General features: G+C 41.2%; 1 protein-coding gene across 4 annotated transcripts in view; it reads left to right on the top strand.

Moving 5' to 3' along the window:
• The window catches only part of LOC102102498 (transducin-like enhancer protein 4), a 98,205-nt gene that overhangs the window by 54,734 nt on the left and 22,687 nt on the right, over positions 1 to 20,784 (top strand). For 3 of the 4 annotated variants that reach the window (XM_014252362.2, XM_014252361.2, XM_014252360.2), the window contains 2 exons: positions 68 to 272; positions 678 to 694. In XM_014252362.2, the coding sequence (XP_014107837.1) occupies positions 68 to 272; positions 678 to 694 (222 nt within the window). The remainder of the gene's footprint in view (positions 1 to 67; positions 273 to 677; positions 695 to 20,784) is intronic. The other variant, XM_005522640.3, reaches the window with a different exon arrangement.

Below are 20,784 nucleotides of genomic sequence, written 5' to 3'. Positions count from 1 at the left end.
CAGGTGATCAATCAGACAATCCCCAGCTCCCTGAACAAATTCAATATCTGTGTTTTGTTTTTCACAGCAGCAACAACTCCAGGCCCAGCACTTGTCACATGGACATGGTCTTCCCGTGCCGCTCACTCCGCACCCCTCAGGCTTGCAGCCTCCAGCCATCCCACCCATTGGCAGCAGTGCTGGTCTCCTGGCACTCTCCAGTGCGCTGGGGGGGCAGTCCCACCTCCCAATTAAAGACGAGAAGAAGCACCATGATAATGATCACCAAAGAGGTAGGCACTGCCAGAGGAGTGTGTGGTTTTGTTTCCCTTCTTTTCTTTTTTAAATTATCCTGTTTAAAGCAAGCAAAGGGGAGGGAGAGGGGAGGAATTTTCAGAAGAGTTCCTAGCTAATTACTTTAGTGTTTATTATCTAGCAGTAGCCAGAAATTGTGTTCAAATGCTAGAAATCCAGTTTTATAAATCTGGCTGTACAGCATTAATAATTAACTGTACAGAAAAGTTAACATCTGTGCAATTTATTATTTAACAGACATCAGGATTCTTTCTTCAGAGTATGATAAATGTATAATTTTATGTAAACTAACTAGTACTTTTCTCCTTCTCTCTTCCCCCACATGCCCATCCCCTGCCGCCATATCTCCCCCTCCTTACGCACGGGGGCTGCTCTGCATGCAGACAGAGACTCCATCAAGGTAGGATTCCATTCCGTAGGTGTAAAGGGTAGCTCAGCAGAGCTGCGTGAACGCTGCATTTTTCTGAAGTGTGGCACGGAGTGGTGGAAAAACTCACAGAGTGAAACTGGGTTGTGATGCTTGTGCTGGTTGGCAGCACCTTGCCTAGCCTGTGTGTCACAGGCTATGGCTGGTAGTGAGGCAGCTAGGATTGCAAGCAACAGGTCGACCAGTGAGTTTACTGGAACAGCACTGGGGCTGTTCTTGGATGGAAAGAAAGGTCTGCCCGAGGTCTGTGTCCAGCCTTTTGAGACAGAAAGAATAAGCCTGTAGTCTTAATTAATTTGGAGGCTGTAAACTGTAATTCTGATATTTCCTTATAATGCAGTTGAGGAAGGAGAGCTCTGTTGCTCACAGGGGGAGATGAGGGGTGCTGACTACTTCCCTGTAGTTGGAAAGGAGTGAGCTGCCCTTCCCTCTACCCTGATGAATGTGGTACTGAAGCTTGCACCGAGGATTCTGCCTTTCTTTTCCAAAAATCAGTTTTCAGGTTCTAAGTGACTCTGCAGCATGCCTGTATCCTGTGTAGAGTGGTGTTCATAAGTAGATGTAATAACATACCTTGCCACTTGTCTAATTTTGAGCTTTCAGTAGTAGATACAAGTAGGGTTCAGTGACATGTGATGCTTTTCCATACTGATAGCCACCAGTGCCTCTCAGGGACTCCTGGGGTTTTAATGCTGCAGTTGGAGAGATGTATGTTAGCCCATGTTCCTTGATGGGTCTGCTCTCCTAGTTTGCATGGTTTTCAGAAACATGAGATCAAGCTTTATTAGGTGCTGCTGAGTATGAAAAGATTCACTTCTCTTATAAATGGCAAGGCCTACACCAACCTTATTGAGCACTTAGAAAGAGTTTGTCAAGTTTCTAGTGGTGCTTTTTTCTGGAAGATATATTTTTTGGGTTTGAGAAGTGATGGAAGAGATATTCACAGTGAGAGTCTGGTGTGCATTAGACAAGATCAGCAAGATCTTGTCAGGCAGATATTACTGGTGTGCCCTTGATGGTGTTGGGAGAACCTTGATGGTTCTGGACACAGGCTTTGCCCCCACCAGAGACTTGTCCATCCGGGGCTGACATGAGGACTGACACCTTTATTCCTTGGCATCTACAGGTGGGGATGTGTCCTGCAGCCTATCCCAGCACACCCATTCTGCCACTGGCACTCCTGACATGCCCCAGCCAAGCGAAACTGAGCCAATAGTTGTCAGTTTTGCTGTTACACACATGGCTCTGCATAACAACCAGGAGCTGACAGGAACTGTCAGTTTTCACTGTGAGCAGCAAAGGCACTGAAGCTGTCTCTCTGCCAACATAAGACAACAGCATGTTGGATTTCACTTCAGCCTCTTTGTCATGAGGGCTGGAAGCTGCTATTACTGCTTTATGTGACAAGGCGGGAGCACACATTAATGACCATTTCCCTAGAATACCCACTCTTAACTGTGAACACTTAAGTTTAGTCCATTTTCCTTTTTCCTGCGCTCTAACAAATGCAAGTGGGGCAGACACCTAACTGTGAGAGCACAAACCCATGTGGTTTCTTGAGTGAGTTTGCTTACCTATACAACTGGAACCATGATGATTTCATTCAAGAAAGTGACTGAGGAGAACTGCTAATATATGCCATTCACTGTTTCTAAACGATATATACTAGTCATGTTTCTGTAACATTTGTGAGGTGTTGGGGTGTTTATGCCGGCATGGATGTTAGGTGGAGCATTTGTACTGAAAAGGCCGATTTTGTCTGGGATTGATTCAAAAGTGCTGATACTCATACAGCTTCCAGAAGGAAAGAAGGGCATCTACTTCATGCAGTTTACTTTGAAATGATAAGTAGTTGTTTGTCTTGCATGGTACTCAGATTGTGAATTGGCTTGTGTGTCAGCATTATGGGGCTTACTGCCAGCTTTGCAAGGTGAAATAGTTTGCTAATTTCCTTAAATGTTTTCAGTGATGCCCAGAGTAGCAGTTAGTCGCTTGTTCAATCGATCCCTCCTCCCTTAAGTGGTTCCTGGTTAAGAGAGGCTTTTTATGATTGTCTGCTGTGTGACTTGAGACAGTTTTTGTCAGCCAGAACCAGCTGGAGTCTGTGTGCTTGTATGAAATAATTTATTCATGCAGGATAATGCTCCTTAACATTTAACAGGTAATGAACGTGACATAAATTTCCTTCTTCCTTTTAATTTTTCCCTTTCCTCTTCCAATGTGCAAACAGGCAGACTCTGGTACTCTAAATAGTAAGTAATTTTTGGCCATCTGTCAAAAGGAAATTTCAATACAAATTTAAATTAATGATGCCTGAAATTTTTTATAGCTCCTCTAAAAGCCTCTAATGTGCAGAAAATTCTGAATCTGCTGGTAGTAATTAGTGTAGCATGTAATGAGGATATGGGCAATGTTATACAGCCCCAGTGTAACGTTTTGATATGGTAGCAAAATTTTGATTTATATAAGGTTGTGCCTGGGTTTAATTGTGAGAGACACTTTAAAGTGTTTTCTTGCTGATATAGATTATTAAGCAGGGTGGATTTTAAAATGCTCATGAAGTGTAAATTTACGCTTTAGCGTGCAATTCTGATAACAAACGTACAGTACCCATTTGTACAAAGAAAGGAATTTGGCTGAAATGACCCGTTTCTTGCCACTTTCAGTGCTTTGGATTTGCTGGGCAGTTTTCTTACTGAAACTTGATGTCTCTAGCTGTGCTGGTCCTAACTCTCCTCTTAGCCCAGTCCAGGGAAAAGACAGTTTGCATCACTCTAGCAAATGTGTTATGCCTGATCTTGCCCAGCACCTCCCTGGAGTGAGTAGTTCACTGTTGAAACTGAGTGGTCACCTTCAGGTAACATTAGATTGTCTGGGAGCTGTTCCTAAATAATAGATCAGCATTGACACAGCAAGCTCTGTGGAGAAGGGCAGCTTTGGGAGCTCTTTGATTTCTTCTTGGATCCAGTCCTCCAAATTCTTTGCAAGGTTTGAAGTGTGGGAAAATTCTAAACGCAGTAAACTGGGTCATGGGAGTGCTCTTTGTGCAATGGCAAGGCTGTGGAGTGGACAAAAGGAAGGAAGGGTGGCATGTGCCAGGGCTGTGCTCAAACTGCAATAGAAAGACAAACAGCTCTGCAGTTAACTGAACAACTTTCCACTGAGGACTTGGTGTACCTCCTTTTCAAAGCTGTAAAATTTATATTTTTTTTAAGGAGGAAAAAAGAAGAAGTATTATTATTTTCAGTGGATTCTTCCTTGCTAATTGCACTGCACAAGGTTTTTTCTACCTCCTGTGAGAACTCTTGGAGCAGGAGGCATGCCCATCTTTCCAGCCCTGGTACCGTCTCTGGGACAAATGTGGCAAAAATTTCTCTGGTGCCTAACAAAGTTCCTTTTCTAATGTATTCCCTTTGGAGAAGCTATGGAAACATCTTGTGTAAAAAAACTCCACCTGACAGAAAGTAGTGTAGTGCTAGCACTCTCTTCTCATAACTCTCAGTGTAGCAAATGGAATGAAGGAGCTCCCAGATGCTGGCTGGGTTGTGGGCCTTCCAGAGGTAGCCTGGATGTCCCTGAGCAGATTGTTCAAGAACCACAGAGTCTTCTGAAACATGTGAATTCAGGCACAAGATCCAACATGTATGAACTTTTTATCACTTCTAATGTAGATCTCTTGTTCTTTATATACCTGTTACGCCTTTCTTCTGGGGTTAGTTGGTTTGTTTCTTTGGGATGTTTTTTGGTTGTTTGGGTTTTTTTCTTTATCTGATTTTTAAATTATTTGGGGCAGAAGACTATGTTTATAGTAAGATTTGCCAAAGTGATGAAACCTTTTTTATTTTGATCTGTTTCAGCAGTAACAAGTGCCAATAATTGAAAATTGCAGTCTTGTGACAGGAGTAAATTCACAAGTTTGAGATTCCTCTGCGGGGGGGAACAAAAAAGAAGGATTTTAGAAGAGAAGATCTAAAATAATGCATCATATGTAGCTTTGGGGTGGATTTCTGGCCAAAGTGCGGGTGAACTGGGAGAAGTCTGTCAGAGCAAATTGAGCTGAATTTAGAAATAAAATTACTTTTGCCTTAAGGTGTGTGAAAGCTAATAATTACACATGTGGGCGATACATGGAAAGTGGATGGATGCAATTCCCACTTTCCATTTACATTTGTAAATAAATTTGTGGTAGCAGGTGCTCCAGTGCTTCTCAAGCTACTGGTAGCCACTATTGAGTGTTTAGACCTCTTTCAGTTGTAAGTAAGAGTAGGCTGCTTACTCCTGAATCTGTGAGTAACCTGATGCTTGGAAGAGTTGTGTGAATACACATCTATAAAGTACAAGAGACTTTAAAATAAAAATGCCCCAACATATAAGACTTCTGAATATTACCAGATGTAGTTATGTTGCTGACCTAGTTCTTCTACTGATAGAGGAACACCACATAAGCTGCATACAATGTTTATAATAAATATATATTCATTTAATCATATTCATTATTCATAATTAATACAATCTATAATAAATAAATATATATTCAATACAATATTTAGGACTTTGTCCTAATTGTCAGGTTTTTTTAAATGGGACATCCTGTAGAGGTGTGAATGTCCTGCCAAATGTCTCTGCATTCAGTGTGCATTAAACAAGCCAAAAAAATGTGGTTACCTGTTACAAACTTAAAGAAATTTGCAGGATTTGTTTCCTGATCATTTTGTCATTTGGCCAATTAATCACCATTCAGCTAAAAAGCACTTCACAGGCTTGTTAAAATCCAGACATTTCAGACTCATGTCATGGATTCTGTTTGTACCTTCTGCCATTCAGGAATGAAGCATTGCATGTATTTTGCTTTCTGTTATGATGAAGTGGTAGTTTTAAACAGAGCAGATTTAACAACACTGCTCTGCAAGAGTTGGCATTTTTGATGTTCATGGGTGTTTTGGGAGTAGCATTACCAAATAGTAATGAGTAACTTTTGTTGGCTTCTGATACAGTAATTTTTTCAGTATTAATTGATATCTGCCTCTGGGCGTGTAAGCTGTGCTGAGTGTAACAGGTGCCCTAATTCCAGAAAATGTGTTGTAATTGTTTGTTTGTGGAACAGATGAATAAATATCTGTGGGGCATAGCTGGTCCTCAGGTGGTGAACGTGAGTGGATTAATGATGTGATTGGGTGAGACATGCTTGTTTGTTGCAGTCTCGTCCAGTAACTGCCTGCTGAAGCAGAACAAATATTAATTAGCAAGGTCCTGTTTGTTGTCTCAGTCTATCTTATGGAGCTGATTTTTTGGCGTTGCTTTTTTTTTTTCTTAATAACCTTTTCATGGCTAAACTCGTAGTATGTCATTCAAGCCCTGTGGTATTAAAAAGACTTCTGGAACATGAAACTAAACCTCAGGTGTATATCTCCCTGCTGTGTTTTTTTCTTCTTTTCTCCCCCCCAGCCTGAGTTTTAAATTTCTTCCATTCATGCAGTATCACATCTTTAGTCTTTTTCAGGAAGTCATCTGGGAAGTTTAGAGTAGAATACTCATATTCATATGAAAGTAACAGCATATACTCTGGTATCAAAGAATTAATTAGCTGCTTCTGCCAGTTTTGATGGCTTCACCTCTTTTACCCACTAGCTTTGTACCCACTTCTGTCTATTAATGACATGCTGTCCTCTTATCCTGCATATTTTTGCACGTTACCACAGGGTGATTCTTACTCAATGGTGTGCCCACATTTGGTCAAATTCCCAAAGTGCATCCCACTGTCAAACTTTTATGTTGCCACTTGGTGATTTAGGGTAACTCAAATATTCTCTCTCCAGATGCTCTCTTCACCCAGAAGGCAAATACATACATGGGCTGTAATTTCTAACCTGAGCAGTCATGTCTAATTATTTCCATGGCAACAGACTGTGATGTTGATAACACAGGATTATGATTTCACATCATAGAGTAGGAAGAGGAAGTTTGCTGGAATGAGGAGGTGGGTGGAAAGGTCTCCAGCACAAAGGCTTTGACAATATAATAGGTGGGGGGAAAGAAGTAAAGGGAGGAAATTAATTTGTTTATTCTATCTCTTCAAGTTCTCCTCATTGTAAGCATGCAATTAAAATCATACTTTAGATGCTGGAATTAATGTCTTGCTCCAGTTTACACATGGTGGATGAGTTGGAATGTAGAACACATTTGCAGGTCAAGTTACATAGATGTTTCTCAATTTAATGGGAGAAAATAAATAGCATGTATCAATTTTTGTCAAAAGTGGGACACAGACTAGGTTTTTGACCTATAGATTTCTGCTGGTGCTGTGATTTTTTTTTTTTTTTAGCACATAACATTTTGATTTTGTCTTTAAAGCCCTTAGGTTCAAAGTAACTTGAAACACTCTTTATTTTTACATGAATCAATGGATTTCTTAGGCATGCAGATTATCTGCTAAAGGGAGGGAAGGTGTGCACCTTCTGGATTCAGCAACGTGTATGGCATGCATTGGAAGTTTCTGTCATATGGATGAAGTCACTGAATGCTAATAGTATATTTGTATTTGTATTGCTCTTCTTATCTCATTTCTGGCATTGGGAAAGGAACACATTCCTCATCCAAGGTGATTAGATTGATTTAGAAAAAGTTTAGGGAGCTGGGTAGTCTGACAGATGTGCAAGTTGTCATGCAAGATTGTTGAGTGCAACATGAATTACAAAGTTTTAGCTGTGCTTTGAGGGAAGAAGAAATTAGACCAGTCAGCAGGAATTGACCATTGAGAGAAGTTTGCAGGAAAGTTGCACTGTTTCCTGCCTCTCCTTGGTAAAACTCTAATTGAGTTGAATAATTAATTAAATATCTAAAGCTTGATTAGCCTATTCTGCATAGCAGTTTGAACAGTTCTGTCTTTTCTTGAGCGACATTTGGCCTTTTGTAGAACAAAAAATTGGAAATGCTAATGTTTTTCATCCAACTAAAGGAAGAAAATAAAAATGTCTCCATAGCAACAAAGCTTCTTTCTAGATGGTTTCCTAAAATATGCCTGAACCAGAAGCAGATGCCTGATTTGAGAATCTCGCCTTCTTCAGTATAAACAAATAACTTACAGGCAGGTGTTGGAAATAATATGGAAATCCTGTTAAAGAGCCTTGGGTTCCTGTCAGTCAGGAAGCCCCTGCCACAAAGGGATTGGTTGTCTGAATAAACGAGGCAGAGTAAATTCTCCTTAGGCTTTAGCTTTTCCCAGGAAATTATTGTCTCTGCACGCTCTTTCTCCTGCAAGTCTGAATGCAAGCCATTTCTTCTACTGATCCCTTCTGCCACCCTCACTTTCTCCCTCTCTTCTCCTGTTGGATTAGCACTTGATGTCAGTGGCGGCTGCTGCTGCTTGGGGTGTTGGGTCATTTGTGATTTTAACCCCTGTTCCCTCCTGCCCCCCCATCTGCAGCCCTGCCTTGGCTGGTAAGATGACAGCTAGGGGAGGAGAAGCCTGACACTGGCCTGGAGTGAGAAGAGAAAGGGAAGTTCTCTATGTGAATTTATAAATTCTGGTAAAGGTTTTGGCATGGGTAGTTTGCTGGTGTCATGTATTGGGGTTCCTAACAAAATTGTGGTTTCTTGCATCATGTGTTTAGAAAGTTGGTGGAATGCTCTTGATTCTTTTTAATCTTCTTTTGAATTTACTGAGAAAATGTGCTTGCTGTAACTTACCTTTTAGTCTAGTGTGGCACTTGTGTTGCATTTGCACTTTCTGATACCAGTTTTGTCCCCAGACATGGCTGTACTGAGGTCTGCCCTACAACAGCTTACCTGCCAGCTTACCTGCAGGCTGTGGGTGAACACCAGTGCAAGGCAGATGGGAGCAGGTGCTGAGGACGTGCTTTCCAAGGTCTCTAGGCTGGAAACAGAGATGATGTGCTTGTCTCCTCCTATCCTGTCTCTGCATTCCTTGTCATACCAGACATAGTGGTGCTCTTAATAACACTCAGAGGGTTAAATGTGGATAAACACAAAACAAGGCTTCTGAAAAGCCTGAAGATTATCATGCAGCATTTCTCGGACTATAGCCCCCGAGACGCACTTCATAAAGCCAATAAAGCGCGCACTGGTGGTCTCTCGTTGCCCTGGCAACAGACCACAGGGCACCCTGTGTGTGAAATGCATGAACATCTGCGAATTAATCTTTTTTAGTTTGTTCTTTCCTTGGCACCAGTGGAGCTGTGTTGGCTGGTAGCAACAGGGCCAGAGCTTGAGGGTACCCCAGGGATGCCCCAAGCTCTTGGCAGAGGGGGTGAAGCCAGGTCTTTCCCCAGCAGTGCTTCCCACAATGAAGGGATTGAAGGAATTCAGCTTGATGTCACTTTTGCTGGGATGCTGTTAACTTGCTTTTGGGTGAGTGGGGGGAAGAAATTTAAAAAATATTTTCCTAAACTGACGTATCGTTTGGCTTGTCAGTCTTACATGAAAAAATAATCTAAGAGGAGAATTGAAATAAGCTCTTGTGTCCAAGCAGCATTTTTTCTGGCCTTCACCACTTGCATGCTTCACTCTCACAAGACTTGTAGAATAAACAGAACTTGAGAGGTAGAAAGTCTCACACAAATCGTAAAATGGAGATGTGTAGCAAAAGTCAGCAGTGTGACAGCTGACCTGGCAAGAGGCCCAGCCACAACTGTGCTTAAGAGATGCAAATCCTGGGGATGGTATTTTCTATTGCCTCTTGAAAGAATTACAGAGACCACTAGCTCAGGGGTCGTTGACTTCTGTCAGTTCCCTGGAAGGTGCTGGGTGTTGTCTTCCCTTGCCTTCTGCCACCCGCCCCCGCTGCGGTGCACCAGGGTAAAGGTTTCATGTCTGGCTCCAGAAGCTGGGCTGGCTGCTGGCTGCCAGCTCAGGGCTTACCCCGGCTGTCCACCAAGTTTCAGGGAGGACTGCAGGGGGAACACTGTGAATGCTGTATCATCAGCAATTGCTGGATGCAATCAGTGTCTCAATGAAGTATTGGAAGTGAAATGCCACTTTAATCTGCTAATTGCATTAAAAGGACAGCAGATCGCTCTGTATCACTTCTTTTTGATCTGCAAACTTACCAAAGAGGAAGCACCAAGGAGCTTCTAAGTGAGCTATAGCAGCCAGTCCAGTGCTACTTGTTTGCATACGAATATTAGCAGGCACATCTGTACCTCTGTTTTTCTGCCACTCGAGACGCAGTGAATGCAGCTGTGGGAGTGTTCTTAATGCATACTTATGAGTAAGTGGGGTGGAGGGGTGGGAGAAGGAAAAGATTCAACATGGGTTGTTCCTTTTTCCATTAACTATGTGAGCTGTCTATCATAGATTCTCCATCCAGAGAAGCTGGCATATTTCATGCCACTGTATTGTTTGAAAGAGTGCATACAGTATTTTCTTTGCTATATTAATCTTGACAGATCAAAATAAACAATAACACTGATTTTGCTGGCAGGGTCCTGCTTTGTCAGGCTGGCATGTTCTGCAGAGGTGCAGTGAGGAATATGGAAAAAAGGCCAAGAGAGGTGTCTCCCATTACAGTGACTCCCAGAAGGGTTTTCGCTGTTGTGTGTGGTTTGTGTTTGGCACAGACCACACACAACATAAAACTCTTCAGCTGTGGCGATGTATTTCTGAGTCCTTTGCTCTTTTTATTATATTAACAAAGCGGACAGACTATAGAAATCACTGCTTGCATTGAGTTGAAAAGCCAGTGCTGACCTAAATAACATAAAGGCTTTGCCTTGTGATCTTCCAATGCCAGGCATTTAGGAAATCATTGTATCTGGTTTGTAGTAATTGTACCTGTGTGTTTATATTTCTCCTTCCTCCCTGATGTATTTGCTGAAGCCATATCTGTTGATGCTATACTTCTGTCTCACCTCTCAATTTCTTTTAAAATTATCAAACTGTAATTTATTTTAGCCCTGGAAGAAATTAATGTTTTGCTTTTCTTCCCTGCTTTGAGAAAAGTTTTGTGCCATGACCTCCAGCTACTATTTTGTACTGAGCCTTGCTGTCCCATACTGCAATTTACAAGAATAATTCAGTGTCTGAATAATTTAAAAATAATCACTTTAAAATCAATTACAGTAAACCTAGTGGGGGTTAGAGAAACCTTTACGTGCCATTTCCTTGCAGTACAGTATTTTTCTGAGTGCCATGTCAGTGTGCATAACTGACATGAGAGTAGCAAAGGCACCCCACCTTAAGCATAAAGGCATCTGTCCAGGATCAGTTTGTTGACCTCAGAAAAAGCAGTGTGTGCTCATCATCTAGGTAGCCTAAAAGCTTTGTATCACACTGCAGGTGATTGAAAGCAGTAATTTACCAGACCTGTAGGACTCTGGTGTGCTTTATGCAGGTTTTCTGGTTAACAGCGTTACTTTCAGCTGTGGCAAAGGCTGGGGGTGCCATTTTTTGATGCTTCTTCCTGTTCTGATGGATGAGGAAGAGGAGACACCATCAAGAATTGAGATGTTATCTCTCTTCTCTATTCTTTCTAGAGTATCTAGCATCAGAGGTTTTTCCCATTTAATCTGCACAAGTTGCAACTCTTTTGGTACCAGGTGTTTTCTGTTGTAGAGTAACACCTGTTGTGTCTTTGCTCTCCGTGGACCTTAAACAATTCTACAAATCCTGCTAATGACTGTAACAGCCCTGCTAATACTAATAAACAAACTTCGTGTTGCAAATAGCAGTAATCTGATTTTTAATAGTAAATCTAACAGAAGTTTCCCACCAAGTAGTGTAGGGCTGTAGTGGGTACTAGCAGCTGTGGTGATCACAGCGTGATGGAGCTGCTGCTATTTAGTAGACAAATGTTTCATGATTGTTTTGGACAGAGAGAGGAAGAAAACTTTATTTGATAGAAGAAGTCTCTCATGTTGACAACACACAACACCAGAGATTGCTACTGTGCAATCACTGCAAAGCCGCATGTTTTGCAAACAAAATATGTTGCAGGTTCTAATTATAAAAACAAAAATATGTTCTTTAATTTGACATACAGAGAGAATTTCTCTTACTCTTTTTCTAAGTCTTAAAACTGCCAGGAATCCTCTCTGGAATACTAGTTACTCAGCGTGCGCAACTGTTACTGTAGATGTCAAAAATAAAATATTCATAAGTGTATTTGATATTGTATTCTGGCTCAAGATACATATCCGTCCAACACTGCACTGTGATGTATATGTAAACTGGTCCTAGGAAAAGCATTTGTTCATATCGAGGTTTGTTCTTGCCAGTAATGAGATTAAATCAAAACAAGCACCATTTGTTACCTAATTTGCCCATTTTCTTAAAGTTTGCTAAAAGTTTAGAAATAATATGTTAATGTAATGGAGCGCTTGTAACAAAAGCCAACAAAATCAGGAAAGCAGACATCTGGAGGTGGTTGTTTCCCATACTAAAATGGCAATTGAAGCAAAACATGTAGTGCTTAGCGCTGGATTCCATGCAGTAAGACTACTTTTGTCCTTCACTTTAAAACTGTGAACATAAACCTATGTGAAAAACCTCTGGAGTAAGGCAAGTGAGCATTTGGCTTGTGTGAAATAAACATGGAGGGCAGTGGAGGAAGAGAGATATGTGGGAATAAATGCAGTTTCCTCTCTGCATCCACCTGACTAACTACTGTGCTTATTTTTACCTACACTTTACATATTCTCTGGAGAGAACTCTTTTGCAATTCACATGAAAAAGAGGAAGAAAAATTGTACGCAACAGCCTTGATTATGCTGTACAGAGATCAAGCAGCTAGTAAATTGATGCATGCCTAACACTTGTATGTTAAAAGCTGTGTCTTCTTTATACCAGAAGCAAGGTGTAAGAAGGCGTTAATCCTCTAAACATTAATGCTTTTCAAGATCACAGGTTACCGTTGCCCTCTCTTAGGTCAGAATGTGCCTTATGTTCCCTTTTCTCCTGTAGGACATCTGGTGGTTCCTTGGAAATATTTGAAGAGCCATCGTTTAGCAGTTTGAAGGGAAAGCGTTGAATAATTCACACAACAAATGATTAGGCAAGCACTTGTCTATCTAACTGAATTATTCTGCATGTTTGCTGAAGCAGTTAAGCATCAGAACAGCATTTTCTTCTCTGGAGGCTTTACAGTGGTAGTATTGACCCACCTAGTTATTGGGTTTCAGCCTTTTGTTGACACTGTTGTAAATGAAAGCAGTCTGGACAGGCACTGAGCAGCTGGGCTGGATAATTGTGAAGGATTCATGCTTGTTGCTGTTACCCTCAGTGTTTGTAGTGGGTTGTTTGCTTTGACTTTGTTGAACTGTTGACAAAAGCATTAGATACAAATGGGAACAAATAAAGTGGTGAGATGCCAGGAGGGCTTGGCAGAAATGGTGGTTTTCATTCCAACTTAAATGGGGAATGTTGGCACTTTTCTGGATGGGTAAAGGAAGGTGTATTCAATATTTATGTGCTTTTCACTCCCCTTTCCCTTTCTTTCCTTACTGCTAAATATGTTTTGGCAAACAGGTGAATAAAAACAGAGCAGAGGCAATTTCACCATTGCCTTAACTCTTTGGCACTACGTTTTTGAAGCTCTCTCTGACTGTGGATGTCTTGCTGGGCAAATCCAGTTCCTGAAATGAAAGGATTAAGTATATAAAGGGAAGAGGAGAAAAAAACAAACAGAGAGAAAAGAATGGGGGTGTAGAAGGGCTAGAGATGAGAAAAGAGAGGCTTACATAGAACAGTATACACTAAGTAGTATAGCCAGCAAAATTGAAGTCATTTACTGGAACGCTTTTAATTTGGTTTAAACAAAATACTCTTTTGTATATTCAAATGGGGAGTAGCTCAGCTGTTGTGAAGCCAGAAAATTAATGGTATTTTAACGCATGTCAGCAACATAGCTGTGGATGATAATGTTGGCATTTTATTCATGAGGAATTATCAATGCAGGTTACTGGACAACATATTGTGACTGGAATGATTGAGCACAGGGGGGAGGCGGCTGTCCTTCTGTAAGATGATTTTATTTTCCATCTAGTCCTTCAGGAAGAAAAGAAGGAGACAAAAAGAAAGCATTTTAAAAAAACATATCCGAGACACCTATCCCTGTGGTTTCTGGGTCTCAGAGACTAACCTTTTTACCTCTGACTGACTCATAGTTTTCTGGCTGTCCTTCTTAGCAAGTCTGTCTTGAGCAATGGCCGAGAATAGATGCAGAATAGCATCACATTAGGATATCTTAGCTGAAAAATCAGTTTTGGCCCTGGAGAAGCTGCAAGCTTACTCTAGCCATCTCCAGCACTTGAGTTTTGTGCCTGAGTATTGTTTGCTTGGGACCCTTAATGCATCTAATGCGTTGTGAAATATGATTATGCTGGCTGGTTGTGGAGGAAGTTAGCATATGATCTGGAAGGTCTTGCCACTTGGCGGGAGAGATGCTTTGTGTTTGTTAATCTGACTGTAGTTTTCTTACAGCGGTCAACTTCAGGGTGTTGTGCAGGTCAGCTGTAAAGTGGCTAATAAAGTTCACAGGAGTGAAGACACCACTGCACTGAAAAGAAGGCAGCACTGTTCAGTATTGCTATCTGAAAGCATACAAAGGTATTCCTTGCCTCTGCTGTAACATGTGCACCTGCTGGTATCAGAGGTAGCCACAGGATTTGGGGGTACCAAAGTTGTGATAGGCAGGTATTTTTTGCCACATGCCTTCAACTTTAGAATGCTGTCCTAAAATCAAACACCACAGTATCCAGGTAATCATGGTTATTCATGGACTCATTTTGAGAAATCATCTGTGAGTGTTTTCATTATTACTCTTTATTATGGTTGCCATATTGTTCCTGCTCTCATCATGATAAGAAGGGAAGCACAGAAAGAGATAAGGAAGAAATTACCTTTCACTGCTGTCACTGCTGAAGTTTCTTGTAACATGCAGGATGTTTGTTGTGTCAAACCATAGCCCTGTTAACATCAGCAAGAAGTGTTTTGCCCGGATGTTAAATTCTGTGAGATCAGGCCTGAATTTGTTATTAATCGTACAAATATCAAAACAAAGGATAGAAATACCAGCTATTTCTAGCAAACTTACTAGGAATGGTGTTACTGCACATATCAGTTTGTGCATGATGAATCCCCAATTCTTTTATCTTTGGGAAATACGCATAACAATTCTAAAGGGAGCTAAAGGTATTATGATAGCAAATTTCAACCTTGATTGATTGAAAGTAAAGCAAGGACTTTTTGAAATGCAGGGACTTACAGCCCAATCAAAACAAATATATTCCATAATCATGTTTGAACAGTGTTTGGGAAACCCTGTTTTGGGTCACCTAAGAATTCATGTGTGAGAATTCATAAAAACTAACTTGTGAATGTTCTGTGGCATTGTCTTACTTTTTAGACAGGCTTGGATAGTTTTGTGCTTTCATGTGAAATGTACTTTTCCCTGTAATTAGTTACACAGAGTTAGCTTGTTAGGGTAATCTGCTCCGTCTGCAGACCTGTAAGAAGGGCCCCAAGTTTTGCTTTACCTGCAGTTTCAGAGAGCTGAGACCAGGAAGCAGGAATGTGCTTCTGGAATGAATTTGCATTGAAGTAACAGTAGTTTTGAGTGAAGCAAGGAGGGAGAGAACTCGTGTACTATGTATGCTGAGACTGAATTTGATTTACTCAAGTCACAAAGTGATAATGCATTGTGAAGAAACATTTTTTTGCACTGTCTGGTGTCAGATAGTACACAACTGGAGTTCTAAGCTGGCCAGTTAGGAATAAGAGTGGATATGGGAAAGAACATTCAGTAATAGGAAACAGTAAAACTAGACAGAAGAAACGGTATAGCAGATTGATGAAGCCCTAAATCAGTGGTGCACATCCTTCAGCCACAGGTCTTTAATGGCAGCTTGCCATGAACCAGTGGGCTGCACCTATTTTGCATGTAATTTATATTGGATTTTAATCAGATAAGCACAGACATTGTTTTTCATAATTATGTAGTACTTGAAGTGCAACCACTATATAGCAAAAAGCAATAAAAAACACTGTACCTGGTGGATTATATTAAAGAAGTGATGATGGAAAGACTGGCTCTGCATTTCTGCAGAAGTCAGGGAGGTTCATCTGACGTCTGGCTGTCTTACGCATTCTGAAGTACAGGTTTGAGTTTGTTAGGCAGCTGCAGGGCTTGGCTTTGTACACATCTTGAATACATAAGGTTAATTTGAGAAAAAATAAGTTCAGACAGACTTGCAGATAGCACATTTCCTGATTAATTCTGTTACCCATGGGTAATTAAAAAAACAACAGCATTAACCACCAGTAGCATTTTCTTCCTGGAACTTTGTTCTGAGTATTTAGTTGCGTCTCAGATGCAGTGGCTTTAGGTTCTCACCGTTTGGCTGATGGGTTTTATATAAAATGCAGAGATTTTACTCTTTTACATTTCTCATGCCTGTGTCATACACATTTATGCAAACTAAGAATTTGCTGAAGTTCTATGTTTGTATAGTTTGTGGAGTTTAGTACAGGTACTCTCTTACAGTAATTGGATTACTTTAATCTTCTAGTTGTGTTTTTACTGATACAAAGAGTACTGATTTTTCCTTCCTCATTTTTAAATTTCAGTCTAGCATATGTAATAGATCCATTTTGGTGATACCGGAGTACCTACAAATCTTCAATCCTTGAATCCTCACAACAACCCTGTGAGGAAAAGATACACTCTCTAGACTTCTGAAATTATCCTGCTTTTATAAATAATGAACTGAGGCATGAAGAGGCTTAATTGGCTTCATGTGATCAGACAAAAGACTAAACCTACATTTCCAAAATATAAACAGTTTTCCAGCCGCCCCACTTTAAGACTTTAGCTCAAGCATCAGTGTTACTTTGTGATCCATCTGGACCTAATTATTCCTTTTGAAACCTCACAGTGGTTTTCAGGCCCATTCTTGGCAAGTACATGCATGTTTCTAGTTTGACCACTCGGTCCTTTTGAGCTACTTCCCGTTTTATTTGACTGTCAAATCTCTGCATGTTTTTGCAGAAGACAAGCTTTGGTTGAATTTTCATCCTTCCTTCAGGCTCAGTTACATTACTCTTGTGTTTCTGTGGCTCCTTCCATACCATTTTGTTGGACACAGGACTGGAAGGGATACTGAGCAAGTTTGCAGATGATACAAAACTGGGAGGAGCTGTTGACTCCCTCGAGGGCAGGGAGGCCCTGCAGAGAGACCTTGACAAATCAGGGATTTGGGCAATCACCAACCACATGAAGTTCAACAGGGAAGGTGCTGGATTCTGCAGCTGGAATGGGGCAGCCCTGGATGTATGGACAGACTGGGAAAAATGAGATGCTGGAAAGCAGTGTCAGGGAAAGGGACCTGGGGGTCCTGTTTAACAGCTGAACATGAGCCAGCAGTGCCCTGGCAGCCAGGAGGGACAACCCTGTCCTGGGGGACATCAGGCACAGCATCACCAGCCAGGCAAGGGAGGGGATTGTCCTGCTCTGCTCTGAGCTGGGGCAGCCTCAGCTCCAGTGCTGGGGACAGCTTTGGGTGTAACAGTATGAGAAGGACATGAAACTGTTAAGGGAGCATTTAAAGGAGGCTGGTGAAGATGGTGAAGGGCCTCTGGAGGGGAAGCTGAAAGAGGGGTGGCTGAAGTCTGTTCATCCTGGAGAAGAGGAGACTGAGGGGAGACCTCACTGCAGTTAGAAATTCCTCATGAGGGGAAGAGGAGGGCCAGGCACTGATCTCTTCTCTCTGATGACCAGTGACAGGACCTGAAGCAGTGGCAGGGGAGGTTTATGTCGGCTGTTAGAAGGAGGCTCTTCTCCCAGTGGGTGGTTGGGCACTGGAACAGCTTTCCAGAATAGGCACAGCACCTATTGACAGAGCTCAAGGAGCGTTCAGACAGTGCTCTCAGGCACATGGTGTGACTCTTGGGGTTCTCCTGTGCAGGCCCAATGATCCTTGTGGGTGCCTTCCAACTTGGCATATTCTGTGTTTCTGTCATACATAGCAGCATCAGCAGAAGCCACAGCACTGTTGGGAGGGTCATGGCAAGGGGAGTTTGTGTTTGATTGTGCTGGTCACCCTGGGCTAACCAGCTGTCACACAGCATATGTGCACTGTGCCACAAAGCACAGTGCCAAAGCCCTGTGGTTAATGTTAGCCCATCTTAGGACCACATCACCCAGCAGCAGCGGTGACTCTAGACATCCTAGCAGCATGCCTGAACTGTTCCTCATTGTGTTACTTCCAGCCCAGGGCCTCACAGGCAAGGCTCTGCCACTTGTACATGGAACAAGATTGTTCTGCTGCAGATAAGGATTTTGGGCAAAGTGCTCCACTGTTAGCAAGGTGCCCAGCAAGGGCTGCTGCACAGCTGAGGACTCTTCCAGACTTCCCGCAAGGCTGCTGTGGGGGAGGAGCCCTAGAGGTGGATGTGGGAAAGTGAAAACGCCCGGTGGGGAGAGCATGCATGGGAGGGAAGAAGGATTTCCATCTGTGGGCTGGAGCTTTGGATACAATTGTGCCTGCTGTGAAAGAGTTTGTTGCACTTTCTTACTGTAAGGGCTCCATCTGGTCCTCTGGGTGTCTTTAAATGAAAATTTGCATTTACTGTCATAACTAAAGGCTATGCACAGTGAGCATTCTGATGGTCTTATCCATCACAACTAATAATGAAAGCTTGTCCTGCACTCGAACCCTCTAATAAAAAACGGTCAAGGAAAGGCAGTGAAATAAAGGGGGACAGACTGGACAGGTTCAGATTCTGTCCCCTTGTTAGCAGGAAACATCAGTGAAGACCCACTTTAAAATTCAAGATTTTATATCTTAAAACAGGACTTAGTTCATAACTGAGAGTAAGCAAGGTAGCAGTGCAAGGAAACTCAAGCAGCCCAGGTGCTGCTCAATAAAGAGTGGTGTGACTTCCAACTCAGCATCTGAAGTTCTTGCTAAAGACATGCTGGCAGTGCTCTGTGTACTCAGTGTAGAGCCCCACTCACTCTTCAAATTTGAAGATGATGTGTGCAGAGATCATCATTGTAGTCAAGCCTTGCATTAAGAAACACTTTGCTAGCTATTCTGACTAGTGCTTTGAAAAGGAACAATCTTGGCAAGCTATGGAGAAGAAATGCACTGACAAACTTGCAATTTGAGATTTAATAACTTCCCAATAGAGAAGGCCATTTTATAAGTCATCCTGTGCATTCATCCCAGTTGCCTTTTACCCTTCTCACCCAGATCAGTCTTTACAAGTAAATTCATTCCTGACTGTGCATAAGATCAAGCTGCCTATTTAGGTATCCTTGAAAGTGTGGGTGTTGGTTTTTTGCTGTAGTCCAAAGCAAGTAAAAAAAATGCTTGTCTGCACTGTTTCACCCAGTCAGTGGGTGCCTAGAGGAAATTATATGTATTGAAGAAGCCTGTGGAAGCTTTCCCTTAACCCTGTAATTCCAGCTTTTATAGTGCTTTTTGGGTCTTTGATCTCCACACTCTTAATTGGCTCACAGGGAGATTATTTACAGTCAACAAGAAAAGTACCTTGAACTTGTCATTTTAATAAACTTGTTACTTGCCAGCTTCCCTAGAGGCATCCCACATGGAAATAAACATCTTTCATTTTGTTTTATAAATAATTTTTTAAAATGGTTTTCTGGAACCTTGATGAAATATCAGGTCTTTGCAAATCTAAATCTACACCATAGGTATTGCTTGGAAACATGCTTGGTGTTCTTGATGTACTTAATGCTAGATTAGAGAATATAAGACTTTTTTTTAGTCCTCTGTTTCCACCAGTTCATTTCTAAACTATTTAAAATAAAGAGCCTGAGCATGTATGGTATTTTCATATGAGGTTTTTAAAACAGATCCATTTCAGCATTAGAGTTTTAGTAATTCAGCAAAGAAAAATTCAACTCAGGATTGTGTAGCTATAATAATAATGTATTATATCAGTCTTCCTTGAAAATGATTCCTACAGTAGAGTTGAACCTAGTGAATTACGTAATTCAGGAGTATTTGCCAGGATGCTGTTCTAGGGATATTACTGTATTCTTCCCTTAAAAGTAAGTGGGAGGATGAATTGTATTATGAAATACTTAAACGAAAGACAAGAGTCTTCAGAAATTACCTAAAATAAGGAATAGGAATAGGAATAGGAATAGGAATAGGAATAGGAATAGGATAGGATAGGATAGGATAGGATAGGATAGGATAGGATAGGATAGAATAGAATAGAATAGAATAGAATAGAATAGAATAGAATAGAATAGAATAGAATAGAATAGAATAGAATAGAATAGAATAGAATAGAATAGAATAGATGTGCATGCCAAGTTAATGACATTTAACTACATGGCAGAGTGCAGGGGGAGTACAAGAGAGAGATTTTTGCTTTTTTTTCCTCTAACCTAAATTAAAAATGTATTGTCTACTCATTGCTAACATCAAAACATTTTCAGCTAGCCTGAAGTAAGTATTTGATTGTGCTTTTAACATTTAAAACATTAACAGTGTGACCTATCTAAAATAAATAATGGAAGGCCCTGAGAAGTAAAAGCTACTGCTGCTTCTCTTGGCAAAGCTCTATGATGTTCAGGAGTTGTAATGCATCTAAAAATCTGATAGAAAGGACCATGTGTTTTATTTTTTCAGTCTTCAAAGTAGGTGTTATGCTTATGATGTGCTTTTAGATACTGATGTAACTGCTTTAAGGCTGACTGCTGAATCTGTGTTCCCACCACTCCTCCATCCCTTCCACTTAGCAGAGTCCTTGATTTGAAGAATGAAGCTGGGGACCCTTATTTTTGCAGCAGACTGAGGTCCAAATTCAGAGTAGTGCACAGTAGGCATCTAAAGTTCAGCACATATGTACATTCCTCTGATTTCTTTTTATGCTTTGTGACTTCCGTAAGATCAAAGTGTGTGCCTCAAATCTGGCATCTGCTCAAGTGCTTTCCTGAATAGGAAATGGGATCATTTCCTGAACAAGGGTCTTGGGAACACAAGTAAGTGAGGGTAGATGAAGTGAAGCAGATATAATGGGCTAGGATATTATTTTGGCAGAGAGGAAAATAGTAGCACTCAAAGATTCTTTTA

This window comes from Pseudopodoces humilis, chromosome 4 (assembly GCF_049639895.1).
Source record: "Pseudopodoces humilis isolate 2021_Gansu_Grassland_sample_001 chromosome 4, ASM4963989v1, whole genome shotgun sequence".
NCBI lineage: Eukaryota > Metazoa > Chordata > Aves > Passeriformes > Paridae > Pseudopodoces > Pseudopodoces humilis.
This window is presented reverse-complemented; position numbering and strand designations above follow the sequence as displayed.